General features: G+C 33.4%; 1 protein-coding gene across 1 annotated transcript; it reads right to left on the reverse strand.

Moving 5' to 3' along the window:
• Positions 1-1,199: 1,199 nt before the first annotated feature.
• Positions 1,200-1,869, reverse strand: LOC149926305 (uncharacterized). The gene is made up of 3 exons (XM_090157656.1): positions 1,674-1,869; positions 1,448-1,616; positions 1,200-1,316 (listed from the first exon to the last, which is right to left on the reverse strand). Exons 1-3 carry the CDS (start codon positions 1,867-1,869, stop codon positions 1,250-1,252), a joined length of 432 nt encoding a protein of 143 aa, XP_090013782.1. The 3' UTR covers positions 1,200-1,249.
• Positions 1,870-17,296: the final 15,427 nt, after the last annotated feature.

The raw sequence follows: 17,296 nt of genomic DNA on the forward strand, positions 1-17,296 counted from the left end.
GTCCTATATGCGTAATATAGGTATTGTGGTTTGGGCTGAAAATAAGGAATTTGAAATCCACAAGTAAAAAGAAATTTATTTTTCTGTTAAGAAATAAACTTAAATGATGAATTTTTTGTAAAATTCATTTTATATATGAACTAGTTTTTCAGTGAAAATAAAATAATTTTTCACAGTAAAATTAAATGGAAAAACTATGTACAATTTTGTACTTTAAAAAAAAATTGCTAATTGCTAATTGAAAAATTAATTGGTTTTTCACTGTGAAATTAATTGTAAAGAACTTTTCAATTTTGTACATTTGAACTATTATCTACTTTAAATAAAGTGAAATGGTTTTAAAAAATGTAATATGTAATATTTTGTACATTTAAAGATATTTTTATATATATAAGGGAATATACCCTGTAGTTTACTTTTCTAAAGAGTAAAATAGTTCTTCAATTTTAAATCTTGCTTCTTTTTGTTGCTTATCTGTTAAACTTCTGAATCTTCCCATTAAACTGCTAAAGTAGTGGAATATTTCATCCTTTTCGTCACGATTCTGGTTAGCAGCAAATTGAGTAAACAAAGTATTTTCTGAAATTTCCATCATCTTTTAAAATTTTAAGTCTAATTCATTTCTTTTTCTTTTTTTATTCTCCATTGCTTTCGATGAGTTTGAAGTTTGTTCAACAAAACTAGTACTTCTATTTTTAATCAATGGTGTAGTATTAGAAGCACTTAACTTTGATGAATTAAATTATTTTTCTTCATCATTCTCATCATCAGATTGTAAGCCACCACTGGAAATATTTCAAACCCCAATTCTGAATTTAAGCTAATGAACTTTTATCATAAGTAACATAATAACTATAAGTATGACATTTCCTATTCTCCCAATGATAATTTTTTTAATGAGTCTGTCTCAGCAATGACCATATAAATCATTACATCACAAGGACTGACAACGTTCCGCGAGTTGAATCGGAACACATTTCAAACTTTATTTTGGTTTCTGAAGGTAGTTCTGTTCGAATTTGAGACCCAAATACGTTTTGGTTTGTATATAAAGATATGTTTTTCGACGAATTTACAGTTTAGAATACTCCGATTACGAAATCACTATCATTAACCAACATAGTTTACTGTCATACTTACTTATATTATGTTTCTTATGCTTTTATGAACAAAAAACATACATATCCAATCCTTGTTCCATGGAATTCAGTAGAATATGAGCTTTTTCATCTGAGTCATCTAAATCATCTCAAGAATTACTCAGGTAGAAATCTGTACCTGGTAGTTCAGTTAAACTAGAATCATTACTTGCAGTCCTTAATAAAACAAATTCACCTCAGTTAGAATGTGAACTACAGTCACAGCCAACTTTGATCTGCTTGTTTATTCGCATAGAATAAACAAGTCAATCTGAGTTGCATGTGCATGGTTAAATAAATGTTATTACTCCCTGGGTTCCACTGATGATTGGAAACCATCCAAAACATTGTACAAAGGCCAAGTAGGTTTTGGCACATCGTGCAATGCAACCCCACTTCTTTTCTTAATGCCAATCTCCCTTACAATCTTCCTATATCTGTCTCTAAGGGATTTCCAAGTACTGTACGCCTCTTCACCTACAAAAAAATTAATATTAATGGGGATCAGTAGAATGTTTAAGCTTATCAACTTACCTGTTTCTTTAAACAAGGCACCAATGGATGTCCATCGGCTATCCTTCAGATGTGTATCTTTGTAATCGTCATTGGCCAAGTCAAATAAGTATGGATATTTTCTAACCTCTTCGATGAAGAGTTCTTTGTTAATATTAATTTTTTTTCTTGGGTTGTCGATTCGTGGAACTTTATTTATTTTAATTTTTGGCGCCATCTTAGGCTCACAAATACGTTCAAAACAATCTATTGAGAATCAGACGACAAATAAAGTTCGTTAGTCCTGGAACTCTCTCATTGGTTCAATGGGAGAGCGGAAAATAACGCTCGAGCCAAAATTATTCTGTGGATTTGGCATTCTGCTACGGTAATTCCGTTCGAATATTTTTCCGCTCAACGAGTACCGCCTTGTTTCAGTCGTACTTTCCGCCGAGTGTGAAACCAGCTTTATTCTCCTAAATTTTAAGACGAAAACGATAATGGTGAATGTGTGGAATAATATAAAAAAATAATTGTGCAAATCATAGACAAGAGAAACGGTTCGTTTCCCAAAAAAAATTATCCGATGAAGAAGAAATCGAATTAGAAATCCCAAATATTAAAATAAGTACAGAAGATGATGAAGAAAACATCGCGAAAGAAAAAATAAAAAGGAAGAAGAAAGAAAAACTAAAGACAAAGAGGAGTACGATTCTCTAGCTCGCAATATACAAAAATGTTAAAACATTCATCGAATTGATTCGAAGAGACACCCTGGAGTAAGTACCGAAATGTTATAAGTGTATATTTGTTAATAAACGCCATTTGCGTTAGTTGCTTAAAATCAACGTACTTACCCCAGTAGCACAAAACAGTCGGGCCGACGTCGTCTAGTCAGAGTCGCATAGTCGGCAAAGTGTCGAGCTGTGTACTCCGATACAAGGTCGGGAGCCAACTGGAAAAACAGTCGAAATGTCCTACCTGAATTACAGTCGGCCAACTGCATTTAGGACGCTTTTTGCCGACCGCGGAAAGGGTTGCCTACCGACTTCCTAATGTGTAGCGAATTTCCAAAAAATAGTCCTATTAGCCGACACCCTTTTTAATTGCCTTTTCAGTGTCGGTAAGTCTAACTTCCCCCCTCGTCGCCTGAAAGCAAAAACCACGTAACTTTATACTAATTATAGTTAAAGTTACGTGGTTTTTGCTTTCAGGCGACGCCCTTTTAATTTAGTCCCCATTAAGCCTAATATTGAAGAATGATACAAAAATGTTTTTATCTTAAAACGTCTTTTATTGTAATAAAATATTTTTTCCAAAAAACATCACAATACTTTATTTGCCTTTTAACAAATAACAAAAACATATTATCACAGTTATTTGTTCACAGCTTCAACACAGGTGTGAAATGGGCTGTATAAAATGAGTTTACAAGAAATAGAACTGTTTTCTTAACAGCTGACTAGCGAGTATTAAAAAAGTTTAAACGTCTCTCCGGTTTTTTTTACGTCGTTCCGGTTTTTTTTAAGTCTCTCCGCTCTTCCTCCATCCCTGTCCATTTTGTGCTTAAGCCAATTTTTAATGGCACCTTCCATTTCAAATACTTGGGCTTGTCTTGCTTTTGGATTTTTTCGGACAGCATCTGCAATAAATTTTATGAAAAAAAAAGAAAATTTCCAAACAATGTTATTAATAAAATTCTCACCAAAAATTACATTCTTGATATTTAATTTCGAAAATGAAATTGATTCGAAGAGACACCCTGGAGTAAGTACCGAAATGTTATAAGTGTATATTTGTTAATAAACGCCATTTGCGTTAGTTGCTTAAAATCAACGTACTTACCCCAGTAGCACAAAACAGTCGGGCCGACGTCGTCTAGTCAGAGTCGCATAGTCGGCAAAGTGTCGAGCTGTGTACTCCGATACAAGGTCGGGAGCCAACTGGAAAAACAGTCGAAATGTCCTACCTGAATTACAGTCGGCCAACTGCATTTAGGACGCTTTTTGCCGACCGCGGAAAGGGTTGCCTACCGACTTCCTAATGTGTAGCGAATTTCCAAAAAATAGTCCTATTAGCCGACACCCTTTTTAATTGCCTTTTCAGTGTCGGTAAGTCTAACTTCCCCCCTCGTCGCCTGAAAGCAAAAACCACGTAACTTTATACTAATTATAGTTAAAGTTACGTGGTTTTTGCTTTCAGGCGACGCCCTTTTAATTTAGTCCCCATTAAGCCTAATATTGAAGAATGATACAAAAATGTTTTTATCTTAAAACGTCTTTTATTGTAATAAAATATTTTTTCCAAAAAACATCACAATACTTTATTTGCCTTTTAACAAATAACAAAAACATATTATCACAGTTATTTGTTCACAGCTTCAACACAGGTGTGAAATGGGCTGTATAAAATGAGTTTACAAGAAATAGAACTGTTTTCTTAACAGCTGACTAGCGAGTATTAAAAAAGTTTAAACGTCTCTCCGGTTTTTTTTACGTCGTTCCGGTTTTTTTTAAGTCTCTCCGCTCTTCCTCCATCCCTGTCCATTTTGTGCTTAAGCCAATTTTTAATGGCACCTTCCATTTCAAATACTTGGGCTTGTCTTGCTTTTGGATTTTTTCGGACAGCATCTGCAATAAATTTTATGAAAAAAAAAGAAAATTTCCAAACAATGTTATTAATAAAATTCTCACCAAAAATTACATTCTTGATATTTAATTTCGAAAATGAAATTTTTTCATTGGCATCGTTCCAATTCATACGCAGGACTAGTTGGTGTTCAAAAGCGTATTTCAAAATACGGCGAGTTGTGTCAACAACCCCATTTCCTCCCCAGGATCCAAGCATTTCAACCTATGGAAAAAATATATTCAATTTAAAACGAAAAAAAAAGCGAATTCATGAGAGGTTAAATATTTACAATTTTTTTAAATACATCTTTGTTACTAAGAAGAACCTCTATTTCTTCCAGCTTCTCTTGGCTCTTAATAGGGAACAGACCATTTACATCTCCTTGTGCCTTCAAGTTTTCTTGATTCAAAATTTTAAGAATGTCATCCAACTTCTGGTTAACGTTTTCAAACATCTTGAACAAACTCCTTTGAAACACCTTTTGATTAGTACCTGAAAATATTTCAACATATTATTTCTCAGTAGAAAGTGACAAAAAGAATCTTAATATATGAGCATATACTTGAATAAGAGATATTTGTCTTGTCAGGTACACTTGATTCATCCATACCTAAAGAAACAGATGAAACAAATTTTAAGCTAAACCTGAAGGGACTGCAAAGGAGATTATTGTTGGGGAATTTATTGGATTCAAAATTCATTATTACGTCAAAAACCTGGTAATTTGTGACCTTATTTTTACATCACTAATGGCACCACCAATAAGAAGCTCAAAAGTAGGCTCACGCGGCTTAGATCCAATATCAGTAATGTAAAATTTTGACCTAGGTATGACATTTTTAAAAACAAGGCGTTCCCCAAACCGAGGGGCAGTTCACTCCCATTATTAAATATTGGTTGATTAAATCTGATTAAATTTGATTCTGTAGCTTTGGCTGTATAAACTTTAATCGTCATTAAATTTTTAACCTTAATTATTTCTGCACTCTGCGAAGAAGTGAACTGCTCCTCGCCCCAAACATCCTCCGTTAGAGAACTACCTTTAGTACCAATTTAGTTATTGAATATCATTCTTACAAGGCTGGTCAGTTTCCGAGTCTTCGATGATAGGCGAGTGGGGTGGAAAAATTGAAGAGTGCACTGGTGTAGCCCCATCTAAACCAAATATAAATAACGAAAAATGTAGTAAGTAGCGAAGTTGGTATTTTTGTGCATTAAAACTAACCACTACCAGAAGGATTCATCTCTGTTAAAGATTGCCGTTTTTCTTGGCCATTATTAAATGATTGTACTGCAATAGACCAAGTTATTATTATAACCATGTACATTACCATATGTATTAGTTAACTTACAATCTGGTGATTTAGATGATGAGCAGGATCTGAGACTTGGGAGTTTATTCAAGCACGGTGCATCTTCGTGAGATTGCAGTTTTTCTGGAACTCCATTTTTCGCCTGGACTGTAACAGCTAGATCATGATTGTGATTATTATATGTACATAACCAATACGACAATTAGTAACTTACAATTAAAAGCAGCTTCGAAAGTAGAGTTGGCATTGAAATTGGGGGGTTTTGGCAGTATCTTTTCTTCGTATTTGCGAGATTGATCTGTAATTATACCATATATTACATTTATAAACTAGGCTTCATTAAAAAAAATGTATTAAAATTTTTGCTAACGTTTTTTATTAACTTCTTTATTTTTCTCTGCTTCTTGGGTTTTCCATCTACACAGTACTATATTTTAGTGTCCATAAAATAAAAGTAAAATGAAATTAAACTAATTACTACAAATATCCTCCTCACTATCGACTTCGGAACTGGAACTGCCTTCCGATGTTAAAACTACTTTGGTTTTCTTTCTTTTAGCACGTCCAACTACTTCAGCTTCACTTGCCAGATCAGAAGTATTTTCAGCTCTTATACTGATGGACCTTGCTTTATCATATTAGAAGATATTTCAATACAGAAATTATACAACAGTTCCATGGCATATAGGAAACCAAATGTTACAATTTGATGGATATATGCGTTCAAGGGTTTAATAATCCAAGAGCTCATAACAAAATAAGCAATTTAATTGTCATAATAGGTACACATGGTGGTTCAACGTATTTTTGGTTAACCATTCAGATGGGTAACTAATAAATGTGAGTCTTACGTGCCGGAGTGGGGCCTTTTCGCCATAACAACAGAAAAGGTTTTCAACACCAATCGTTTAACGGGATTTATCGAAAGAGTCCCCCCCCCTTGTTAAAGTTTTTCCAAAAATCGAATAAGCTTTTAACTGAAATTAAGTATTTTAGGTAAATATAATTCGGTTCAGGCTAGTTCAAGACAGTTTGTTAGCCTAATTTAATTGTTCTTATTTGAACTGATCGAATTGGAAAATTACAACTAAATTGGCTAAAATTTTATAATTTAACTATATTTGCTAAATTTTAGTTATTAGTTATACGCTTATATTTGAGTAATTTTTCCGAAAAATAAAATTTGAGACTGATTTTGTGAAGAACTTCATGGGAGGGGGGGGACCTATCCTTTCGTAGGTTTTCCCATGTTAAATCCCGTAGAAAAAGTTTTATATTGGAAACCCTTTCTGTTGTCCTGGTGAAAAGCCCCCCTCCGGCATGTAAGACTCACATTTTTTGGTTACCCATCGGAATTATGTTTAACCAAAAATATACTGACCCACCATGGCCCCCGTTCCTACGCCACTGGCTTAGGCTTTAAAGCTTTTAATCTGAAAATATGGAGCCTCTAAACGCTCTTAAGGAAGCGTTTTTCTACTTGGTAAATTTTTACAACACAAATTGATTAAAAATAACTGGTTATCCCCAGGGCCGTGCAGAGGGGGAGGGGGAGGGGGAAATCCCCAGGGCCCGGCCGAAAAGGGCCCACGAGGGACTGAAATGGGGGCCCGGCCATCGTTGGGGGCCCACTGGAAAACCTCAAGGGGGGGGGTGCAAATCAAAGGGCCCGACAGTATTTTTTGGCCCGGGCCCCAGCAAACGTCCACACGGCCCTGGTTATTCCGTTTCACTTACCCATTCATATTTTAGAAATTTAAATATTTACAAACCCAAAAAAATTACCATTCCCAAATCTATACTAAGTAAAATAATCAAATATGAATAAAAATTTGCAATTTAGTCAATCAGTAATTAGGTAATAATAAACATTTTTGTTGGAGTTTGGAATAAGGGTATGTCATGATTTTACTTGACAACCTTAGTAGTAGTTTAAATGAGAGAACTGAGACCGAGGGTATCACTTCCTATAGGGTATCGTGGGGTTTCACTACCGAGAAGGTATCGTGGGGTATCGCGTTAGAGAATTAGGACCGGACTGTCAGTGGACCCTAGGGTATCAATTCTTCGTAAGGCAACGTGGAGTGTAAGACCCTTGCTTTTATGGGGTATCGTGGTATAGTTTTTTTCGCACGGAAAATCGGTGCGGTATCGAATTTTTGACTAGATATATGAACGGGACACCGTGGCTTGCTTAATGACCAGATGACTATAATCTTGTACAAGATAGTAAAATGAAACGTGCAAAGTTCGGAAAATAAGTATAAAAAGAACGTACTCCTCACAAGTAAACCATCAGTTCATTTGGATCCTCCTCAAGTCTAAGAAGAAGCCAGAATTTTTGAGAAATGTAAATAGAATTTTCCGCTAAAAACTAATTTTATAGGAACACCGGCAAAGTTTTCCCCATTTCTTGTACCAAGGGAATTGCGGTCACTTCGGAGTGTCTTATCCAGTGTGGTAGATTAGACGGAAGTTCGGACATGACACTTACGGAAGACGAATTCAAACAACTGCGGAGGGAAAGTCATCAAATATCAACGTTCATGGACAACGATTTGACTCCAACCGCCGTTTGGTCTTTTGACGGGTCGGATACGAAACGAGTCGAACTAAGTATTTTTAAAAACAGAAGGGTAGTTGACGTTAGAGAAATTGTGCAAGGTTCTGGAGCTAACTACGCGAAGCGTTACTTGACGAAAAAAGGATTTACCATTACCAATCGTCCCTGGAAAGCTTTGTTAGATAAATATGATGAAGTGATGGCCTACCACAATGAAGTGAAACGAGTTTATAGCGAAATTGAAAAATTTGTAATCGAAGAACTTAGTATTTTAATAAAAAAGAATTGTTATGGTTGCGATGTTGAGCACCCTTCGCAAACGCAGCACGAGTGTTTAATGGTGGATTGGAACTCAAGAGTAGAAATGCACTTGTTTCACGCTATGAACCAATTATGTTATTCCAAAATTACGTCAAAAATTGATACTTTTTTAAAAGAAGATTTACTTGATAATATTATGGCTCATATTGTATGCAACTCTAAAAAAATATTGTATAAGAGTGACGATGAATAAATTAAAACTATAATAGAAATATTTTGTTAAAACTGCTAAGTCTTTTATTTCGTGCGTCATTTTTAGTAATGGATCCTACCATGAAACACCCTTTCACGGGACTCGTAGCGGGACCAACACAGTGTGGAAAATCACATTTTATCGCTAATTTAATTAAGCATAATAAATATTGCATTTATCCCCCACCATAGCGAGTAATATGGTGCTATACTGAATATCAACAACTTTTATTTAATTCAGTATTAGAAAGTAATCCATCATTGGAATTTCACGAAGGATTGTTAGACCCTGGTAGTTTGAATCCTGAAATTAGAAATTTTATCATTCTGGACGATTTATTATGTGAAATAGCAAACAATAAAGAAGTGACAAACTTATTTGTACGAGGATCACATCATCGGAACACATCGGTTCTGATTTTAATGCAAAATTTGTTTTATCATGGGAAAGAGGTGAGAACCCTCAACCTGAATTCTCAATACCTCATAATATTTCGTTCCGCTAGAGACATATCCAGTGTACTAAATATAGCTAAACAAATATCCCCGTCCAATACGAAATTCGTCATTGATGCTTTTCGTCAAGCTGTACAGAAGCCTTATGGCTATTTATTTATTGACTTAAAACCAAATACGCCAGATGAATTTCGACTACGAACCGGAGAAATACCAGGAGAAGAAGCTGTCGTTTTGTCCCCAAAGGAAAATGAACAGAACGACATCGAACAGAGTTTCAAAGAATGTTCATTTTTTGAAATACTTATGTATTTGTAATACCAAACAACGAAAAGCGGCAATAGTGCTAGCGGGTCCTGACGCTATCTTGGCGCTGGTGGAATGTTCTATAAATGTCCTCTGTGGGAATGTAAAATTAACAGATGCTCAAAAGAGACGGTTAAAGAAACATCGCTTCGTTTTACGTCATATTTGTGGAAAAATTCCTTTTTCAAAAAGAATAGATATATTAGTTCAAAAAGGAGGTTTCCTTCCCTTTTTATTAGCACCGCTACTTTCAATCGTTACTTCAGTAGCCGGAGCGGCGATAAGTCTTGCCGTCAACAAATAAATGGCCCGCAAAATGATATTAGTATCCGAAGACGTCCTTCGAAGATTGAAATACGGAATTACCGAAATAAAACAAGTTGAAGTTCCCACTTTGGATAAAGATATAGATTCCATTCTCAATAACGACCATATGAACCAATCGGAAAAACTCAATTTATATAATCAAACGCTACAACGATATTTAATTAGGAATCGTCAACCAATAGAAAAAACAAACGTAAAAAAAGACGTGGTATGAAGAAATAGCTTCTGGAATTCCACCTAGCCTTATCAATGATGCATAGTAGGTAGAAAATGAGAGTTGAGCCCCACGTGGATCTATGATCCCTATGGGGATCCATAAGGATCATGCGTGGATCTGTCCCCATAAGAATTGAACGTGGATCTCTTCCATAGAGAATCAACGTGGAGCAAAAATCACCGACTCGAGTTCGTTCTCTTTCCCAGCTCGGCGCCGGTAGAGACAAAGTACGAAAGAGTCCGTTGAAATAATGACTTTCCGAAGCCTCAATTCGGCGTAGAATACCGAGCTTATTAAAAAGGCGGCTTCCTATTTCTTTACGCAGAGGGAATGTACCTTGAACGTGTTTTACGGCGAGAGAGACGAAACATTAGCTATATGCTTAAAATAACGGGGAGCGAATTCAAGTGGAGGCTAAAAGAGGCGACGAGAAGCAATGTAAAGCGAAAGAACGGTAGACCTTGAAAAACGGATCCTCGGTTACGGAGTTTCTCCCTTTGCCGGAAAGGGATCCTATATGAGTTATTTAACGTGGTTTCCAATATCCGTCGTCCGTCGAATATAATCGCTTTTAGGAATAAGTCTAAACACGTACTCCATCGAAATATTTGAAATAAAAAAAAATACAATATTAAAATAACGGGGAGTAATGCGTATTTAATCCACACTGACTTACACGAAAGTCGTACAAAGGTCGTGTATAAAAATGAGAGAACTGCCCCACGGAAAATGAATTTTCCCATAGGATTTTACAGGGAATATATGATTCCCCGTTGATTCTCTATGGGGATTTAATCAACCTTGAACGCCCTTGAAAAGTACCGGCTCAAAGTGGTTGCATTCGCCGGTACCGAGAATTCGAAAGAGACCGTCGAAAAATTGAAACGTCAAATCGAAATAAGCTCTCATGTTTCGGCGGGAGTAAAAGTACGAGAGTGGCAACGGGATTCATAGTCGAGCGTTGAAGAAGAACGTGGGGAATCGAATGATTTCGAAGCTTCAGTCGGCAATCTGGCCGTCTAATGTATACGGCGTTTCTAATTTCTACTAGAAGCCGATAGTTCTTACGAGCGACTCGTCGACGCGTCGAGCCTAGGGGTGCAGAGTCGCCTTTAAGTCATCGTCATTCAAAGCGCTTACGAGAAGGTGAATCCTCATTCAATAACAATGGGGAATCAAAACGCCCTTAAAAAGTTTATTCGTGGGTTTCGTTACCGTTCTTTCACGCTCGGTGTGGGAGGAATCAGAGAGAGTCTTCGGGAGAACCCGGATAATTTATACGCTATCGAATTTCTTTGACGGGAAAAAATATTTCGCCGGTGTTTTTAATAGAAGCCAAAATAAACGTGCGACAAACTAAATCTCCAAGTTTGGGCTTGATTAATAATCATGGAATTTCTCGTGAAAAGAAAGTAAGTAGAAGGAAAGTGAGGGTTTGACATCGATCCTAGGATCGAGGATCCAGGGGGTGAAATGGGGGTAAAATCGTCGAAAAGTCAATGTATTTAGGGTATTTCTCGCAACGATATGTTTTTTCGTATATCAACATATTATGTCCAGGCCAACTTGTTGATTTATCTCCGCTTATCTCGAAAGACACTTGAACGTATATCTTATCGCGTTTTATGGTACGGAATAAGTTAAAATGATGTAATGATAACCTCGGCGTCGCGTGCGCGGATTACCCCGGAGGACGCGGTTAATTTGAATTTGAGAGTGTTTTGACGTCATTGAATATTCGTTGTTAAAGTAGAATGGAAACATTTTTAAACTTCATTTTAATATCATTGTAGTACTTAAATATGCTTGGCAATTGAATCTATATCACGAGTATTTTTTTAAACGAATATTTCAAGTTTAAGTATGAGAAACGTATCGTTCTCAAGTATTGTAATTGTACACGTGATTCCGTATGAGGAGCGGATAAATTCCTATATACGTAACGCGATTCACTTCAAAATGCGTATACGTAGAATGGAATTAATTTTAAACCCCATTTTAATAAATAATATAGCGAAGATCAATAATTTCAGAGTATAAAAAGGGAAAACCGTATAATAGTTAGACCACATTTCGAAAGTTCACCATCTGTATTGTATTGGAAGTGACTCCGAGGAATCTTAAAATGTAAGTAGGAATACTCGGTGATAATTCTTAACTTTGTCTTAATGTATGTATTTTATAGGAATTGTTCATTTCCTGTGTCTGCTGACAAAGGGTTAATCGTTTATTTTATAAATTAATTTTTAAAATTAAAAAATATATAAATATAATAAAAAGTAAATTACATAAATCCATCGGAATTGATTTGCGGGTGTTCGGGGATTTGATAAACATCGTTAACATTTTTTATTGGACGAGGGTACGTACGTTATAATGCTATATAAAAATAATTTTTATCTAATTGTGGTAAAAAAAATAGAAAAAATGTAAATAACTTATAAAAAGTTTAAAAAAAATTTTGATATATTTCAAAATAAAATATAAAGAATAAATAAATTATACACTATGGTTTATAGTATAGCTAAATATTAGTTATTATTTCTATAGTGAAATGGCATCGAATAATCTTCGATCTTTATCTGGAGAAATTGATACACCTTCATCAATATCTATTACAAATTCGGTAATCTATATAAATAAAATAGTTTTGTATTTATATTATATAGTTACATAAGTATTTATAATTTATTTATATTTAGATAATCGGAAGTAATAATGAATCTATTGAATCCAATGTAAAGAAAATGCATCAAGATATTAACTTGGAAAATCCAAAAGATGATTCACCAGTAAGCAGTATTCAGATAATTAAAAATCATAAACAAAAACCGACTGATTACGGTGCATCAAGAGATTATATTTGTATATCTTCGAAAAAAGGTGAATCATTAAACATCAACAATGCGGTAATTTACTTATAATATATTTTATATGAAAATAATTAAAGGTTTTATAAATGATTAATTTATATTATAGATTATAGGTGGATCTAATAGTAAAGTATTGTTTTATTTAGAAGTTTAAATTTTAATTTAATGGTTTATTTTAGAATAACTATATGTTAAATGATTTATTTTAGAATAGCGTTGATACATATGGTGGTAGGACAACATTAGAAAGTAGGTATATTGATTTAAAAAACTATCGATTAATTAAACATTTTAATAATATTTTTACATAGGTTCGATAGTATCCAGAGATTGTACGATTGTTATTACAAAATGAAACTAATTTGAATTATTTATCAATAAATATAAAAAATTGTTTTGTTTTGTATTTAAATGTACACATTTTCATGCAAAAAAAGTGTTTTTATCATTTTCTAGTAAGCGATTCTAAATTAGTTATTTTAACTCTTGCTAATTCTAATTCCTAGCCATTGTATTAGTAAGCAGATTTTTGCTCGATCCATTGTTACGTTTGTTATATTTTGTGTGATATGGTTAATGAAAATAAAAAAGGTCTCGACTAGCTCATTTCAAATGGGTTAAATTACATTCCGATATACAAATATATACTCTTTACGTTCAATACGTTTAAATAGCTTTCTAAAATGTAAATATAGGTAGTAAAATACTGCAAAAACCTCTGACTCTACGTTCAATACGTTAAAATAGATTTCAATACGTAAATATAGGTGAAAAATACTAGAAAAACACGCATACTATTATTTTTTTTTTAATTTTTGGAAATACACAACATCCACCAGTTACTTCGCAATATGACGAACTGGCTGCTCTCTTTGTCCCTAACATATCACAATTTAAACACAAATATATGCGTGGTAATGCTTTTAATACACCTGGTGGAATTCTTATACTCAAAATTATTTTAGATTGGAAATAAACAGCTTTACGGTACTTCCAACAGATTGAGTATCCGTCACAGTACCATGCTAGCCCTCATTGGAACATGAAAAACTGAACCGTCACAATATATACAGAAGTAGCTACCAGTTCTTAATAATGACGTGATTCCGTCTTTCTTCAATTCTTCGACAGATATTGCATTCACTAGTGGTAAATACACGCGTGGTTATATTTGTACAAATTTACAATATTTAAAATATTTCCAACGCACTTCTGAGGCATCGGTTCCCATTTAATATTGGAATATTTATAAGGTTACTATTGTAGAAAATAAAAGATATTTTAATTAAAACATCTCTTAATTTCTTTATTGTCTTAAAATATTTACAAAATTTACAAATTTCTATTTTGTTTAACGTCTTTCATTATTAAAAATGTAATTGTTTGACTTAAATAAAGCGTGATAATTATTAGTTTCAAAATGATATTTACAAATCTTATCCACACTAATTTTATTTTATTTTCATTTATGTGTTTTTATAGTATCTTTCTGACTAAATTTGTGTATAAGAATTGTATTTTACCGTATTTAAAATATAGTCAAGTTGTTTTTCATCGTATTTAATACTTTATCGCCGCTTATCTCAAGTATTTAAAGAGTACACTTATATGGTAATTCACAAACTTATTGCGGAGTAGTATCCTATATAAAGACAGTTTTCGAAGGAAGAAAATTATAGAACTTCGTTCCTCTCCCGTAGTAAGTTTAAAAAAAAATAGAGCGGACAATGCAGCACCCCGTCGACGTAAATGTAGCTATATGCATTTTACGCTATTCACCCAAAGTCGTTAATGACCAAGTAATCAAGAAAATTAAGTTCGGAGTTCTTGACGAAATTGTAAAAAGATCCCATCCAACGAAATTTTGGGTGAAGTATGTTCACAACGTTGAAGGGAACTATATCGACGTACACGTTTGTTTTAACGCGGTCCTTGAGAATTGGAGGAAAAAACTAGGACTGGCGTTCCCCTATGTTGAGGTAAATATCGATTCTTAGATGTATATAAATATGTATTGTTAGGAAAATAATAAATTTAAATTGTGTCATTCAAGGTTGAAAAAATCTTCATCAAAGACTCGACCGTGTCTCAGGAGGATGACGATATTGCTAGAATATTAATGGGTATAACATCTTCACCACCATCGTCTAGCCCACTAAAAAATACAAAAGCCACCGATCTACCATAGCCCCTATCTAAATCGTCCGAGATCTCCCTACCAATAACGTCCTTCTCCGGTTCCCTTACCCCTTCCACTTCAACAATTCCCCAAAAATCATAAAAGAAACGCTCATTGGACGCGAACGCACCATTGAAGACCAGAAAAATCAAGAGAGTCGAAGACGACGCTGATCTCAACCATTTAATAAATTTGGGAAAAATGGCCCAGTCCGCGTTGAACAAAAACATTAATCACATTCCAGATTCGGATAGCTCAACCGATTTTGATCCATGCTGCTAATTACGAAATAAAAATATTTCATTTTAAGATAAAAAAAAAACAATTCTGTGTATCATATTTTATATATTTTATAAGACCTATAATCTGTTGAAAACTGACGAATATCAAATTGAATGATACGAGTGTCTTAAGAGTGTTATTGACGATAAGGAGTGTATTGACTGCTACATTGGCCGCTGATACCAAACGTTAGAAAAGCGTAGACTAACCGTTCAATTCGTTATAATTTGAATAAAATTAAAAACAATAATCTAAGATACCCTTTAAAGTTAAATTCCTTTAAAGTTTTTCAGTAAAACCACTTACTTTAAGTATTTTTCAATCCTTATACCAATATTTATATATTGAAATTGTTACAAAAGGTTCTTTTAAACGTAACTTAGTACATTAATTAAGTATTTTTAATTTACCGTAATTAAAATATAGATTTATGATTTCTCGCGACGATGTGTTTTTTCTCATATCAGCATATTGTGTTCAGGACCAACTTGTTTCTTTATCTCCGCTTATATCGTATTCTACTACCTATATTTGCATTTTGTAAAGCTATTTAAACGTATTGAACGTCAAGTATATATATATATATATATATATATATATATATATATATATATATTTGTATATCGGAATGTAATTTAACGTATTCGTATACAATTTGCTAGTCGAGAGTTTTTTTTTCATTAACAAAATCGGCGTAAAATACATACTGCACCTAATAATTTCATTTCATTAAGAGTTAAATGAAATAATTTTTATTTTTACTTCTTCCGTCCACTCTACGCGCTACGTAAATCTAGACCTGCCGACTCCGCTGACACCCGTGTTGGTTTAAAAGCATTTTCCGAAAGTTTAATGAATTGAAGGGTATTTCTAAAGTCCATTGTTCAGGTAATAGTAAGTATTTCATATAAACTAACTTCTAAGTTTGAAGAAAATATGAATTTAGTTCGTAAATAAAATCCTTTTATAGTACTTTGAAGGACTCTTTATACGTTTTGAACTTGAATAAAATTAAAAACAATAATCTAAGATACCCTTTAAAGTTAAATTCCTTTATAGTTTATCAGTAAAACCACTTACTTTAAGTATTTTTTTAATCCGTTCGGTCTAATAGTAGATTACGCACCTATAATCCATGATGTTTTCATTTAAATTCAAATTATAACGAATTGAAAGTTTGAAGAAAATATGAATTTAGTTTGTAAATAAAATCATTTTATAGTACTTTGAAGGACTCTTAATACGTTTTGAAAATAAATTTCCGATATGTTAATAGCTAGAATAATAATAATATAAAAATTACTTATTCTACTTTTAATACGGCATGACACAACTCCGATACGCAAATATAGACAGGAAATACAAAAAACCTCTTTACTCTACGTTCGATTCGTTAAAATACATTTCCGATAAACATATATAGATAAAGATATACTACAAAATTTAAAAAGGTAGAAAAATACTTCACATTAACCATTATGAATTTTATCTTACAACATCCTTCCCGTAGAGTAAAACATATTTGTTCAGAGTGAACTTGTTTCCTCCTTATCTTTATCTGGTGTGTTTTAAATAGCGTATGGAATAAGTTAAGAATGTTCAGAGTCGGCTTGATTAATAAAGATAATAACATTGACGTTTCCGGTGCAGTCACGTAGGAAGAAAAATGCCACAACAATCTCTATACTCTACATTCAATACTTTAAAATATATTTCCGAAATGCCAATATAGGTAGAAAAATACTACATAGGCTTACGGGATTTCAAGTTATTTAACATCCACGATTTTCCTATTACAAATATTATTTCTTAAAGAATTTTTGTAAGATTAGTCGAAAACGATATGTCAATTGTAATAAGCTTATAAATTTAGGAATAAACTTATATATTAAAGATAGTGTTGTAAATAAGCAAAATAAAATTAAAAAAAATATAGGTATAAAATACGCTAAAAACCACTTATTTATATTTTAAATACGGTAAAGTTCAATTCTTATACACAAAT

This window comes from Leiobunum rupestre, chromosome 9 (genome assembly GCF_980474605.1).
Source record: "Leiobunum rupestre chromosome 9, qqLeiRupe1.1.hap1, whole genome shotgun sequence".
In the NCBI taxonomy this organism is placed as follows: Eukaryota; Metazoa; Arthropoda; class Arachnida; order Opiliones; family Sclerosomatidae; genus Leiobunum; species Leiobunum rupestre.